General features: G+C 40.9%; 1 protein-coding gene across 2 annotated transcripts in view; it reads right to left on the bottom strand.

The window, feature by feature from the left end:
- Positions 1 to 229: 229 nt before the first annotated feature.
- erf (Ets2 repressor factor) overlaps positions 230 to 14656 on the bottom strand; it is a 33699-nt gene continuing 19272 nt past the window's right edge. The window contains exons 2-5 of one of the 2 annotated variants that reach the window (XM_067361332.1): positions 10359 to 10593; positions 4564 to 4679; positions 3521 to 4458; positions 230 to 3428 (exon numbers count right to left, since the gene is read on the bottom strand). In XM_067361332.1, coding sequence (XP_067217433.1) covers positions 2871 to 3428; positions 3521 to 4458; positions 4564 to 4679; positions 10359 to 10593 — 1847 coding nt within the window. In that variant the 3' untranslated portion in view covers positions 230 to 2870. The remainder of the gene's footprint in view (positions 3429 to 3520; positions 4459 to 4563; positions 4680 to 10358; positions 10594 to 14656) is intronic. The other variant, XM_067361333.1, reaches the window with a different exon arrangement.

The following is a 14656-nucleotide window of genomic DNA, read 5'->3' as shown; positions in this document are numbered from 1 at the left end:
TAATCTACCATTCTAATTACGGGTACTCATTGAATTAGTTTTTAAATTAAAAAGTTACATTTGATTTAATATGATTATAGACCACTTTTTTTTTTCTTTTTTATAAGTTTCATTGAAAGCATTGTGAAAATATTGAAATATCAGATACAAGACACCATCAACAGGGAAAAATCAGGAAACAGATGCAAATGAAGTAAAGTACGAGAAAGCCAGATCCTTTTTTACCTGTTTTAATGAACCCTGATTACACTTTTAATTACAAGAGCAAAAGAAACCACATGAGAAACTAAAGTATACATGGTTCCTTGTAACGTCAAGTTTCGTCTCTCTTTACAAAGTATTACATAACCGTTGAGAGACAGATGGAAAGCTTTAAGAAAGAAGCAAAAAAAGACCTTGAACACAAAGAAATATTTGTCTTTTTCTTACATCATCCCCTCAAAATGGAAAATATATATTTATATATGTACACAACCAAAAAAAGAGACATATTAAAATAAAAATAATGTGATAGCATTATGTCACTCTTCCCTCTTCAACTGGTTTTCTTAATTACAACTAAAAACCAGCATTAATACAAAGCCAGAGCAATTTTATATCAAGGTATCAAAGAGGGTAGAGGAGTACGATTTATTAAAATGTTCATCTTGAGAGGTTAAAATTCAGGTAAGGGGTACAAACGAAATACCAGCAATAATATCAACATTAAAAATGATAAATGGTAATATAAACAAAAAAGGTATAATAAAACAGCACTGTTTATATTGAAGAGAGAGCGAGAAGAAAAAGTATTTTCTAACAAATAAGGCAGCAGTCAGTTGAAATACAGACACTGAACCGGTGTAAGGCCGCCAAACAAACTCCAAAAAAAGTATTAAAAAAAAAAAAATGAGGAAAAAAGATGAGTGTTAAGTGTGTCAGGTCCTATACTTCCTCCTTAGATGAGGGCTAAGAGGCTGCATGTCCACTTTCTATTTGTCAGTTCGCAGAATTGAGGTCCCTTTCTCAAGGATATGGTCGTGACGTCATTTACTACAAAGTCCCTGCATTTTGCTACAAATGGAGCTGGCCGCAGCCAAACGCTAAGCCAAATAGGATGCGATACCTGTTCAATCTTGATCATCGTGGATAAAACACAGCCTCCTACAACTAAAACACTGCAGAGAGACTGAGAGGGAGAACGCAAATGCGACGGGTCGTGTTAAAACTATACGTATACCTTATAAGGCCAAGGACAACTGTGCCGTTCAGGGTTCTTAACGATTGGTCAGTTATGTTTAGCTTTGTCTAGATAGAACAACACTTTTCTTTCACAGTAAAGCACTGTAGGGCCCTGAAACTAAACATCTTCCTTACATAGATTTTCCATATAGATTTACCTTCTGAAATATAATTTGTATCAAAACCAGCGTTTGTTCTTTTATCAAATATATATATGACTATCGAGCAATAGAGTGAGAATATGACTCTAAATGCAAATCTTATTTAGGATAGTTTCTTTTAAGGTAAAAAACTAAATAAGGCATAAAAGCAGTGTTTGAGGTCATGTTTCTAAGGCCTCTTCTGTATGTGAGCTTGTACGTGTCAATAAAACAACCCATTTAAAAGCATTGGGCGGTCAGTCTTCCGTGAAAAAGGCACAAATGTTTGTTCATTTGAAGGCTTTATATTCAAAGACAACCTTTTGGATAGAGGAAGGGGATGTGGGGAGGTATGCCTGAGATTTACGCCTAACAAACCAAGAAGGTTTGTGTTCTTTTACAAAACAGAAGGGCGTGGAGCATTGTATAAATGGTTTTAAGGATGATTACGAGGCTAAAACCATAAAGCGCCCTCTGATATGTTGCCCCAGCATTCCTATTACGTTCCCTCAGGATTAAAACTGTATTATAGAAAAAATAAATAAATAAGTTGGAGAAGGAATAATCATATGTGATCAATAAATTGTCATCCAGCTGGTGGTCATGAAGATGTACTAACACATATATAAAATGAATTCCCCAATGTATATACACGTGTTAAGATTACTTTAAGAGGTTGTTGAGTGGTCCCGTTAGTCGGCTGAGCTCGCTGAACAGCTAGGAAAGTGTCCAGAATTGGTAGTGAAGGCTGGTAGTACACTAGCATTTATGGCTCTGAAGGCAGTGACATGAAGGTCCTGGTTTGAGCGCGAAAGGCAAGTTGGTTCCGCAAAACGTCTGGGACTTGAATCTTGGTACGCGAAAAAAAAGAAAAAGAAAAAGCGTCCATATCCACAAATTATGAGAACTGTGATTGAGTTTGGGGGGCAGCATCTTTCCTGCATTTCATCCAAGAGTGTCTGTTTAATAGAAAAAATGTCCACTGGCCCGTGACCCTAAATTCCATAGGCATGAATGACAAGACAAAAAAAAGACTCATTATCACCATCTAATTAGTCATTATTACCATCTCTACCCATATTTTACAGGGGTGCATCAACATCCGGTTTAGGCACTTCTGTAATATCTTGATTTTGTTTTAAAAGGTATTGAGCCGATCCTAGACTTGAGTAGATCCTGTCCAAGGCTTCAATGAGACTAGTGGGATGGTGTTTGTCTAACACAGCAAACAGAAAGGAATGGGTTCAGTAAGCAAGGGGCTCTGGCTAAACTTGTGGAAAGGGTCTGGTTAATTAAACTGCAAAAAAGATGTCAGTATTTTTTTTTTTTTTAGTGTTGCAACATTTTTGAAGTGAGTGAACCTGTGTGCACAGAAATTTAAAAGATGGTTTGGGCATCTGAACTTGCTGAATGATGATCTTCACATAACTTGCATGAGCAACAGTTGCCTTCAGCCTGTAAGGAGAACAGCTTTGTTTTGCCAAGTTTATGTGTTTGACCACGTCCTCTTCAACAAACGTTGTTTTCTAAAGACAGCTGTGCAGTTGCTCGCTGCAGCTCAGAGCTCACCCTCCTCTGGCCTGTCCCCAGGGGTGCAACCAAAGTCTCCGGACTCTTCCGGTCTCCGTTTTCCTCCCCCAGTTTGGGCTCCACCTCCTGGTTAAGCTCCTCCCTCTCTGCCCTGCTCTTCTTGTCCTCAGCCTCTTCGGTTCCTGCCTCCATCCGCTGATCCTCACTCCAGCGGCGTTTAAAACGCAGCTTCAGGGGGATGCAGCGTGTACCCCCAGGGCTGACGGGAGCGCCCTGGCCCAGGTTTAGCTCCCTGGGTTCTGCTTTTAGACCTAAAAGATTCAGCCCAACCCCTGAGGTAGGGGCAGCTGGGGTCTTGAAGACATCTTCCTCAAGATCATCATCATCTGTCATACGATCGTGGTTGGGTGGAAGGGCAGGGCCACCATTGGGGTGGGGAGGTGAAAAGACATCACATTCATCATCTTCATGCTCTTCCTCACTGATGTCGGTGACCTCAACTTCTTCCTCTGACTCCATGTCTGAGATGGGTTCGACCTAGAGGAGGAAACATAGGGAGAGTTACAGAAAACCAGTTTCCAGCACAAAGGAGCTACAGTTCTTCAGAATTGACTTAAAGGTGAACATACCTTGATCTTTGGTGGACCAGCTGGGGTTGAGTGGTTGGTCATCATTCCAGATGAGGCAGAGTTTGAGGATGAACCAGACTCCCCACTGTACGAGAAAGAAGCAGCAGCACTTCCAGAGTTTGGAGCATGTCCTGCTCCAGGTGCAGTTGGCCCTTCTCTCTGTTTGCGGCCCAGTGGTGGTGGTTGTAACTTAAACTTGAAAGGAGATAGATGAGGCTCCTCAGCCTGGTGGTGCAGAGGGTGACTTGACAGGTGTGGACCTACACCCACTGGCCCTCCCAGTCCCTTGTCTGGGCGCTGGGGCTGGGGGATGACAATGTTGGGGTAGTGCAAGAAAGCACGGGGGCTCAGATGATAGTTGTAGACACTCTGAGTGTGAGCTTGCAGATAGCGCTTCATGTCTTCAGGATTGAATGAGAAGTGGGAGCCCAGCATAGGTGACAGGGATGGAGAAGGTGTGTAGGGCATGTGAGATGTAGGGGTCATCGAGAGAGCTGGTGAAAGAGCAGGAGCCAGCAAGCCTCCAGGGCCTGGGAGAGGGGACACTGGGAATGGGGACAAGGGTTCAGGGTGGACCCTGTGTGGGGGCACATGGGGTCCGCTCCTGGATAGCCCAGTTGGGTTGGGCGGTGCTCCGTAGACACGGAACAAGGAGTCGTGGGACAAGCGTGGATGGAGCAGGTTTCTGAAGGCACGGTCGGCCGGGCGGTCATCGCCAGGAGCCATGCCAGTTTCTTCAAGCTCCGAGTTGGTGGAGGTGCCATCACTGCAGTCGGAGACAGAGCCACGGGCTATGCGTCGAGGCACAGCACTGAAGACACCTGGACTGCGCAGTTCCTCGCTAGGAGAGAGGACGTCCGAGGGCGTGGATGGAGGGAAGCGGAAGTGGGTGCTAACGCCAGATGGGACAGGTGGAGCACTTTGTGGAACACCAGAACCTAAGGGAAAGGTTTAGAAATTTTAATAGATGAAGTCTTGTTTTACTTGTATATGAAACTAAACGGGTCTCAGAAAGATTGAGATTTAGAAGCAGGGATCTTCACCTGCTGAGCCCATGTCAATGAACGGATAGTTGACCAGCACCAGCTTGTTGAAGTTGAACTTGTAGGTGAATCTTTTCCCTTTGGTCTTGTGCAAGATCCTTTTGTTGTAGTAGTATCTGCGGAGACAGCGTTGGCATGGTTACACACTTGTTAAAGCCATTATTAGAAGTCACAATATGTTGAAGGCTACCCATTTTTATGTATTTGGCATTTTCACACTTGCCAAACTTTGCACAGGCAATGACCAGTTTAGAGATGAAAACATTGAATTTGCATGTTTCCCAAGATAAAAATGTGATCAGTTTTCTAACAGAATACATCAACTTCTAGTTCTCTTCCAATAAGTGATGCACTGAAAATGAAAATTCTTGGCTGAAACTGAAAACTCAGGAGTGAAAACCCAAAAACTGTTCATTTTAAATTAACTTCTGAAGACCAATAAATTCTATTTATTTATTTTGTTACACTATATTCTTTCTATATTTGGAGTGACTACAAAACAAACCACCAATTATATAAGAAATTACATTAATTAAACAATCAGATCACTTACACCTTTTATGCCTGACAGATGTTTCTTAATGTCTGTCGCCAAAATTTTAGTAAAATCAAATAGAACATTGAACACTGTACTATATATTCATGTAACAAGACTGAATAGTGATTTACTGAATCTGTGTCTGTTGATTGCATGATCTTTCTATAACGTAAATTATAGATCATGTTAAATTTTCAATGTTTTCACCTTGACTGTCTGACCGAGATAGATAAAATCACTGTGTGAGATATTCTGAATGAAGTAATGTGCAAAAGTGGTGTACAAAAGATGTTTAGGTGAAACTATCACATACTGCAGCTGTCAGGAAGCAATATTTTTGACCAGCTTTTCCAAAGAGAAAAACCAAACCCTTTTCAGTTAAAGCCTGACGTAATTATCTGCATCATTAAAGGAGTGCTGAAGGTTACTGTATATAAAATACACATGGTAAATTCTCACATACATGAAAGGATTCAGCCAACCAGAATCAGATATGTGCAGAGCAGATACGTGACTTCATGGCCATCTGAAGCTTCAGATGTTAAGATGATTTATGGGTTCAATGTGTTTAATTAAGACGTCACTGAGGGTGCTGAGAGTGCATGTGTAAGACGACACGATTGTGATATACAATGATGTGTGAATCAGGGCACTCAAGAGTTCACACAGGCACATACTCAACAAAGAAAGGGGCACATGCGCATGAACAACACTTACACGTGCACAACACCACTCTTTGAAGTGCATTTGAACTTGCTTCAAAAGAGCACAAAAACTCTCAAGTGTGCCTGTTTGTGCACGTGTGTTGTGCAGACATTCACATACATGGAGTACATATGCTGTTGAGCATCCAAATGGCTTTCCGTTTACTTTCACCAAGCATAATAGATGACATTCATCATGAAAGCACCTTTCTGGCTATATCATGGTCTACAAGCGGCATCAGGTTAACAGGTAAATACAACAAGTGTGTACATGTTGTTTTGAATTGTCTGTTGGTCTGAAGTCTGTTCATTTTCAACAGCTCAACAATGGGATGCCTGTGCAGCCTGGAGTCTGTCTGAATGGTGTTTGAGTTTTAAGGAACACGTGCAACCTCTTAGGTATGGATGAAAAGAGTGAGCAGAGAGAGAATGCCTTCAGGCATTTCTTTCCCAAATGAATAGATCCACGCTGAATGAACACACTTTTCACACATTTTTAAAAAAGATCTGCAGAATAGATTTACTTGTATTGAAAATACTGTTATTGGTAGCTGAAAACACGATGAAATCAGCAAAAAGTGTTCAGATTTTACCATATCTTAAATTAACATTTATTTTAAACCCTTTCAAAATGCAATTATACACAAAAAGTATTACTATGGTTTTTGGAAACGTACCATGATAATATCACATGATTTGATGGTGGACCTTGAAAGACTATATAAACATGGTACTCATTCAGTATCATGGTATATTCCAAAGTACCATGGTTGCCAGGGTGTTGCTAAGCAGTTGCTAGTGTATTCTGGTTGGTTGCTAGGCTTTTGCTTGCTATTCCAACTCAAAAAAGGTTGCACCAACATTGAGTGTTGAACACCAAAATGTAGTACTTAAGTTTAGGCATTTGAGCAAACCCTTAAACTTGCATATAAATAATAGTGATAGTTGAATGAACATGAAAAGGATGAAAGATTTGTAGAATTTTAGAAATAAGTTTTTTTACTCAAACAGATTCTGTGTGGGCCTAGAAAAGATTGCAAATGCAGAGACCTTAAAATTCAAAATTACGCAAATGAAGAAAACCAGTTTCAACAGAGCCTGAAAAAGTCAAGATGAGGTCACAAGAGAGTGTGTGCGCTTTGCGTTTTTTGGAGTGAACTGAGAGGACGTGTTTTGTGTCCTCCACATGTGCTGAACAGAGGCGAATTCTCTCTGGTTCTCAGTAGTCTTCACGCTCTCTGCTGACATCGAAGAACTTTCTGCTTCACATCTGAACTGTAAGCAGCTTTCTGTTGCCTTTATTCTTCCCCCTCTCTTCCTCTTCCATTCATATGTCCATATCTCTTTGAGAAATGAAAGAGTTCTCGGAAGTGGAGGATGAAAACTCATCCTGTAAGTGATGGTTGATGAGCGCTAAGTGGGCTTGATTATTCTAGGATGGTGAAGGCAGGTTCAGCAGGTTTGAGTGGGCATCCGCAGGTTGCCATGGCGACCGGTCCAAAGCGGTGAATAACACGAAGAGACAGACAAACAGGCAACTGGACGGATTGCAATTGACAGACGAGGACGGACAAAGGCAAAGGCAGAAAAATGGTGTACGGGAAGTAACGCTAACACAAACAGACAAACAGCGCAGAAGTGTTGTTGTTGAACACAAAGTCAGTTGACATGAGAACAAGTGCACATAAAATCACCAGAGAAACAAAATGCTTTAGACTGAGAAATGATCAAACTGGCAATATAAACCCCACTTTGAGATAGATGCTTTACTTTACAGCTACAAAATGTAACTGCCTTGCCGTCTACTGCCTACATGGGCAGCATCCTAACTGAAATGGACCTTGTAAGTGAATAATCTGAAATGCTCTTCATGGTAAGCAACTCCGTTAACGGTCACTTAGGCATACCACACAAATAACACTAAAATGAACCACAACAAAGACTTGACTAACGTTCACAGTTGATAATCTGAAGTTCATAGTCTATCATGCTATTTTATGTTAGCATAATAGTCAGTCGATACACATAACAAAAAAATATGAATAATAGATTCTAGTCCTCAGTTATGCTCAAAAGTAGGTCTACTAATGAGTACAGGAAATTATCACAATCTAATATGAAATTAAAGTGAAGTGACATGTAGCCAAGTATGGTGTCCCATACTCACAATTTGTGCTCTGCATTTCACCCATCCAAGTGCACACACACAGTAGTGAGTATTGAACAAACACACACACACCCAGAATAGTCGGCAGCCATTTTTGCTGCAGCTCCCGGGGAGTGATTGGGTGTTAGGTGCATTGCTCAAGGGCAACTCAGTTGTGGGTAATGAGAGTGGGAGAGTGCACCGTTCATTCACTCCCCCCACCAACATTTCCTGCCGGTAACGAGACTTCAGGTTACAAATCCGACTCTCCAACCATTAGGCCACAACTGCAGTATATATCTGATATCCGTTTGCATAGAGCAGGGACGGGCAACTGGCGGCCCGCGATGTCTTTAAATATGGTCGCTAGACTTCTTGGATGATCAATTTTAAAACATTTGAAAAGCAAGTAATAGAATGATTGCGTTTAGATTATGATGTTAATATTAAATCAAACCAGGAGAGGTCGCTATTTCCAGTCGATCCCCGTATTATTTCAGTGTAGGTGAAAGTTTACTAAAAGTTTACGCTAATGTGAAAGTACTAAAATTAGCAAAAATCCAATCAGGATGGTTAACAGATTATCTTTTTACCAAGTTCAAGGGGCCATCCATTTGTTTGGTTGGAAATGAAATATGTAATGAAAGATTTTAATGTACATTGCCATTACACCACTGCACTGCTCACAAAATCCTCTTTTCCACCGCCAGGCCGAACAATTCTAAGAATGGTAAGGAACGGTTGCAGTTGTCCACTTGAGCCTGGTACGGTACGGCCAAACCGTGCAGCTAGAATGCGAGTAGTGACGTCGCCACTCAGGACTGGTCACATGTCTGTTGCCTGGCTGCCAGGTTCTCCGTAGTTTGCTAAACATGCTATTTGAGCAACGTGAACACAAATTAATCATACAATAAAAAGAAATAACTGGTCATCCTCCATAATGTGGTCCCTATTTACATCGCATATCATGTGTAAATTCTTGCATTACTAAGGTAACGATTGAAGAGCTCCGTTATCAGCCCCACAGTGGAAAACGAAACCATATCTGTACCAGCCGGCTTGGATCGGCATGGAATGGAAAGGTAAAGCAAAGAGAATGGTTTGGCCCGATGGTAAAAAAGCAACCAATGAGAAGTATGAAAGATGAACCTGCAACGCCAGAGTTGCACTTGTCTTAGATTTCAATTTAGGTAAAATGCATAGTCTACAAAACCTTTTTGCCAAATAAATGACAGAAATGTATGCACATAATTATGTTCTTAAACATTTTTCAAAAAATAGTATTTTTATTATTCATGGTAATATGTGGATGTGGATTATGGTAATACCATATGGAACAACCATTTTTTGAATAAGCACTTTTAACTGTTCTCTGATGATGAGTTGAGAATGTTCTCTAACCTTATGATCAAATTTGTTTGTTGCAAATTTACAGACAATGCAATTGAGATGTTTACATTTGCTTGTTGGGGTAAAATATTGCTTATCAATTGAAAACAAAGTTTCCCATTTGTATTAGCATAATTGCACAAGTTTTATAGTTAATAAAATCTTTAAAAACAAATTGCATTAATTATACACTGATGTTCCTTAATAAAAAGTAAATTGAGGAAGGTGTGAGTGTGGATTAGTAATCTGGCCCCTTGGTATGAAGGAGAAAAAATGTTGGCCCTCGTCACTATCGAAGTTGCTCATCCCTGGCATAGAGTGTGTCTGCATGTTGCTAAGCTAACAAGTTATCTCAAGTTGCAACAAGTTATAAGGCCTGTTCACACCAAGGATAACTATAATGATAACTGTAAAGTTTCATTAATTGTTCTAATTCTATTAGAACAGAGACATTTACATCATAGATATAGCGATAACAAATAATGATAAAACATTGACTTCCAATCTGAATCCACCTGACTTCAGAAAGCTTGAACTTTTAAGTGGCAGGCGACATAACTGCAATATGCTTATGATATATAGGACACTGTCCAATAGTATGGATGCTAATATAGTTATCGTTCTTGGTGAGAAAAGGCCTATACTCTAAATAATCAAAAATGTATAATCTACCATTTTTTGTTTGTTTTGTTGTTGTTTTTTTACCCTACATTGGATGAAATTTTAACTTGATGCAGTGCATTATGGGAATTCCTTAACCAACATTTTGGCCCAAAAACATCCAATCTTTAGTTGCTGACCGTCGAGAGCAGCCACTGCATCAATAGAGTACTAATGATGCCTACAAATGTTGCCTAGCTAGGAAGCTCACTTGGTTGTGGAACGGAGTGATTACCTGAGTTCATCCAGCTGCTCTAATGTAGAATTTTTCATGAGCGAAGATACAGTGGATGAAAACAACAGAGTACAGACACAATTGCAATTACAATGGGATTTAATAGGCAGAGTTAGTCTTTACCTGAGCGCCCGGCTGAGCTTGTCATAATTCATCTGGGGCTTGCACTTGCGGGCACCCCATAGTCGTGCCACCTCGTCCGGGTCTTTGATGACGAACTCGCCGTAATCCCCCTGCCAGGCGATGACATCATGGTACTCCTCCTTCCGCAGCAGCTCCAGGATGAAGTGCCACAACTGGATCTGTCTGGAACCAGGACTCGACTCCGGCTTGTAGGCCCAGTCTGGGAAGGCAAACCCTAGAGGTCAGACACAAAAACACTTGAGAGCCTTGCCACTTCACTACTCTTCATAAGGTGAGGGCATGTTTCACCACATCTTATCTCGATTAATAAGGGAACAATGTGCTTCCAAGGTTGTAGGTCTTCATGCAGACCAACTCTCCTGAATTTTAGTCTGGTAAAAGTCTGTATGCAATTCCTATCTCTCAATTATCTCGGAGTCTGAATAAGTCGTCAGAAAGCCATAGTGTCTAGTTAACAAGCCCTTCGATACAGAATCCTTGAGGCAGTAGTCAAAACAAATGCTAATATACACACACAAAGAGAGAGGGAGAGATTGTACACAGTCTCTACTTTTAGACTCAATACTTGCAGAAAAAGAAGAAAATAAGCAGGAGGTCGCTGGAGGCGAGACAAAAACATGGCCGTGACTTCGAGGGTCTTATGTCTCATTACAGAAACTGTTTGTGCTTTGGGACGTTAACATGGACAGACGGTTACACAACATGCTAAGTGACAGACCTATTATGAATTCATGCACAACGCTGAGTCAACGTGACAGTATGAGACAGCGGGAAAGCTCTTTGAAGCAAGCATGTCAAACACATTGGAGAAACACCTGAGAGAGTTTGCCGTTGGCATACTTGGTCAAGTATGAAAAAAGCAAAGTCTGCAGACTCAACCAGAATGAGGTGCAGTATTTCTGCTGGCTCTAAATTAGACACAATGTCCTATTAGGAAAGAAAAAACAAAATCAGAGCAAAAAACAATGAGCCAAGATTCTATCTCTAGGCGCACCATGTCAGGTGGGAACGACTGAAAATAACAGCATAATTCCCACACTCGCACACAAAAGGGAAAGAGAGGGTCTTGGCGCACAACGTGTTGTTGTGCTCAGTGGAATGCCCCTTTCAGATGGTTTAGAGCTTGGCTGCTTATAAAGCCTATCACCGTGTTAAGCAGCAAATGCAGAACAGCTCAGCAGTACCGCCAACCGCACACATGTGCTGTGGGGACGCACGCTGTGCAGGGGGGCGGTAGGATGACTTGGACATCGTGGGCTGGTACTAACTGTCCGTGGCAACTGCTAAACAGTCGGCAATGTGGCTTGACTCATGATTGAGATGTTTGGTTGAGACATCTAGCAGATCAGAGATGTAAAACTGACTTGACCTACTATAAAGAAGCAGATCAGTTAGACTACTTGATATAGATGCACGATTAACCCAGAGGTAATTAATACTGTCATATGGTCAACAAGTCAGTAATTACACTGAATTTAAAAAGGTGCAATAGGTGATTCTACAGAAACATTTTTTGTTATACTAGTTGAAAGTCTCCTCATATCCTGATAATAATCACTGTTAAACAGTCTAAATGTATTTTTATAAATATATTTCGTCTGTGTTAGACGTAGGACCATAAAATGGGCATCCAATTATTATATTCGATCCGAATGAAATACTATGATGTCCTACCTGCCTGTCAGCGTATATTTTTACGTTCCCTCGCATACTGTTCGCGCAGACATCATACGTCACCAGCGCGTTTCATGCTATGCAGTTTTTACAGACCAACCTCAGTCAAGGAGCACCACAAACAAACAGCAGCCAATTTTACAGTTCCTACAGAATCAAAACAACGAGCTTATGCTGCATTCATGCCATAGCTACCGTTATTAAGAGATGGCAACCCGTGACGCTGTAACCAGAGATGTTCAGTCAGACTCGGAATTGTGCATATCCATGACCATGTCAACAGTATCAACAACGAAATTAATCTGAGGCAGTCACGTACAAGCTCTCCAAGTTGTTTACGTACATTATTGTAATGTTATGCGCTTTGAGACATGAGTTAGTTTAACATCGTCTCTTGTGACGCTTTGCCGAGAGCAGCCGTTTGTGTGCACGCATGTGTTTTGGAGGAGGCATGGCTTTGGACGGCTATTTGCAGGGAGGGTGGGATCGTATGCTTTCAATGCTAGCAGGCTAATGTTAGCATCTCCTACTGCACCTTTAAATTTTACAAACTTTAAAATACACAAAATTTGGTTAATGTATATAGTAATGATATCTTTAGTAACAGTTCAGTACCGAGATGCTGATTCATTAACCACTCTGGTGGATTCAGCAAGTTCATTCAGTGAAGGATTTGATCATGAATTAGACTCATGAATCAACTCAACAGAAAGATGCATTCTCTGCATTTTGCGGAAAACTTTGAATGTTCTCGACATACAATTCAGACTGCAAACACTTATTACCACACATAAGTAAAATATGATTCCTTTTTCAGCAAGTTTCTGCAATGCAGGACACACTGGCATAAACAAAATAGAAAAAAAAAATTGAAAATGTGTACTGGTTGACATAATAAAATAAATAAAAACAAACACCCCACCAAACTGCCTGTAATTTCAGCCTCTTTCACAAAGAGGTTTGTAGGAACGTGTCTTCAAAAAGTCTCCAGATCCTCAAGTTAAATGCATTTCCCACTGTTCATTCCAATTTTACCAAGACATGTCACACTAAATAGATCATACATGATTAGTTGTGTTTGTGGGATCAGACCTCCACCGAGCGAGTGGGCACACAGCAACACAAAGCTTCCCACAGTGGGTGCGCGTCAGCACTGACTCACAGCGTATGCGTGAGTGTATTTGTCATTCAGCTTTCACAAGAAGTGCGCCTTTTCCCTCTGCTCTCATACCTTTTTCTCTCTCTCGTGCGTTGGGTCTCTGGCTCCCATACCATCTCCTAGCAACAAGACACTTTAATGCTATAAATACACGTATAGCGCAGAGGACAAAAAAAAATTAACTCAATTAATCAATTAATGAAAATGCACAAGCTATCCAAAGTACATTTGATTCTAATAAACAAAGACAGTTCATTTACTCACCTTCATATACTATTTAAAACCTGTCACTTTCTTTTTTTCCATTAAAAAACAAACGATGATATTTCGAAAAATGCCTTAGAGTCTTTGTGCATACAATGAAAGTCAGTGGGCTTCAATGTTGTTTTGTACCCCATTGGCTTTCATTGTATGAACAAAGACAGTTCTTCAAAATATCTTCTTTTGTGTTTCGCAGTTTGAAACAACCTATGCTAGTTATTGCTAAGGCATTGATAGTTGGTTCTTCAAAAGTAGTTTTCTGCAATTTGATATAACTTATTAAGCCACACAATTAGTGTACCAGGACAAGTTACATGCCAAATTTTAATACATAAGCTCAGGGCATTTTTTTCCACTTCTCTAACCAGCAACAGTAATAGTGATGTTTGCCTTACAAAGAGTGAATGAGAAAGCCACTGGCAATATGGTGACGATCAACAGGTTGACGTCCTTTAATAAATAGGGACATAAAACAAACCCCAGGCACGGGCTAAACGGCAGACTCTGGGGAGGGCCGAGGAATGACTTTATAAGAAACCACTTTGAGGTACTTTCAAACAAACCAGTGTGCCATTTTTTTTTTCTTTTTTTTCACACAAGACCACAAGCCCACAAGACAACTTAGCGCGTGCACACAAACACGCTCAATCAAAGCGCAATAACAGCTAAAACAGGCATGTCCCCTGGTGTCTGTGGGTTCTGCTGGGACTGCTGTTTCTCTGACGGTTACTGTCACTAATGGGTATGGAGTCTGGAGACTGCCAGACAAAACCCTCGCTTGACAGGGCCCTGTACACACACTCAGAAAAACAATATGACATAAGCCTTACATGATAGCACCTGTACAAACTGTACCGGCACGAACAAACAAACTGGCTGACGAACATCTGAGCGAAAATTACACGCAAGGTAGAGGAAATTAGACACTAACATCCATCTTGGCCTGGTTCTTTTGTCGTTTCTGTAGGTAAAGTCTCTAAAAACAGCACCTATTGCAGTCGTCTCTGTTTGCGATTAGTGCTCAGCTGCAACAGCTCTTTTTTATGGTGAAGCCGTGACGCAAGTACGAAAAGAAAACAAAAACGCCGTCCTCTGCATCTCTGGTCTGTATTTAAAGCCTCAGAAATGTTTAGGGCCCCCGCGCTCATTCGTTCTGTTTCTCTCCATCTCTCCCCCACTTCCC

Source organism: Chanodichthys erythropterus, chromosome 15 (assembly GCF_024489055.1).
Source record: "Chanodichthys erythropterus isolate Z2021 chromosome 15, ASM2448905v1, whole genome shotgun sequence".
NCBI lineage: Eukaryota > Metazoa > Chordata > Actinopteri > Cypriniformes > Xenocyprididae > Chanodichthys > Chanodichthys erythropterus.
This window is presented reverse-complemented; position numbering and strand designations above follow the sequence as displayed.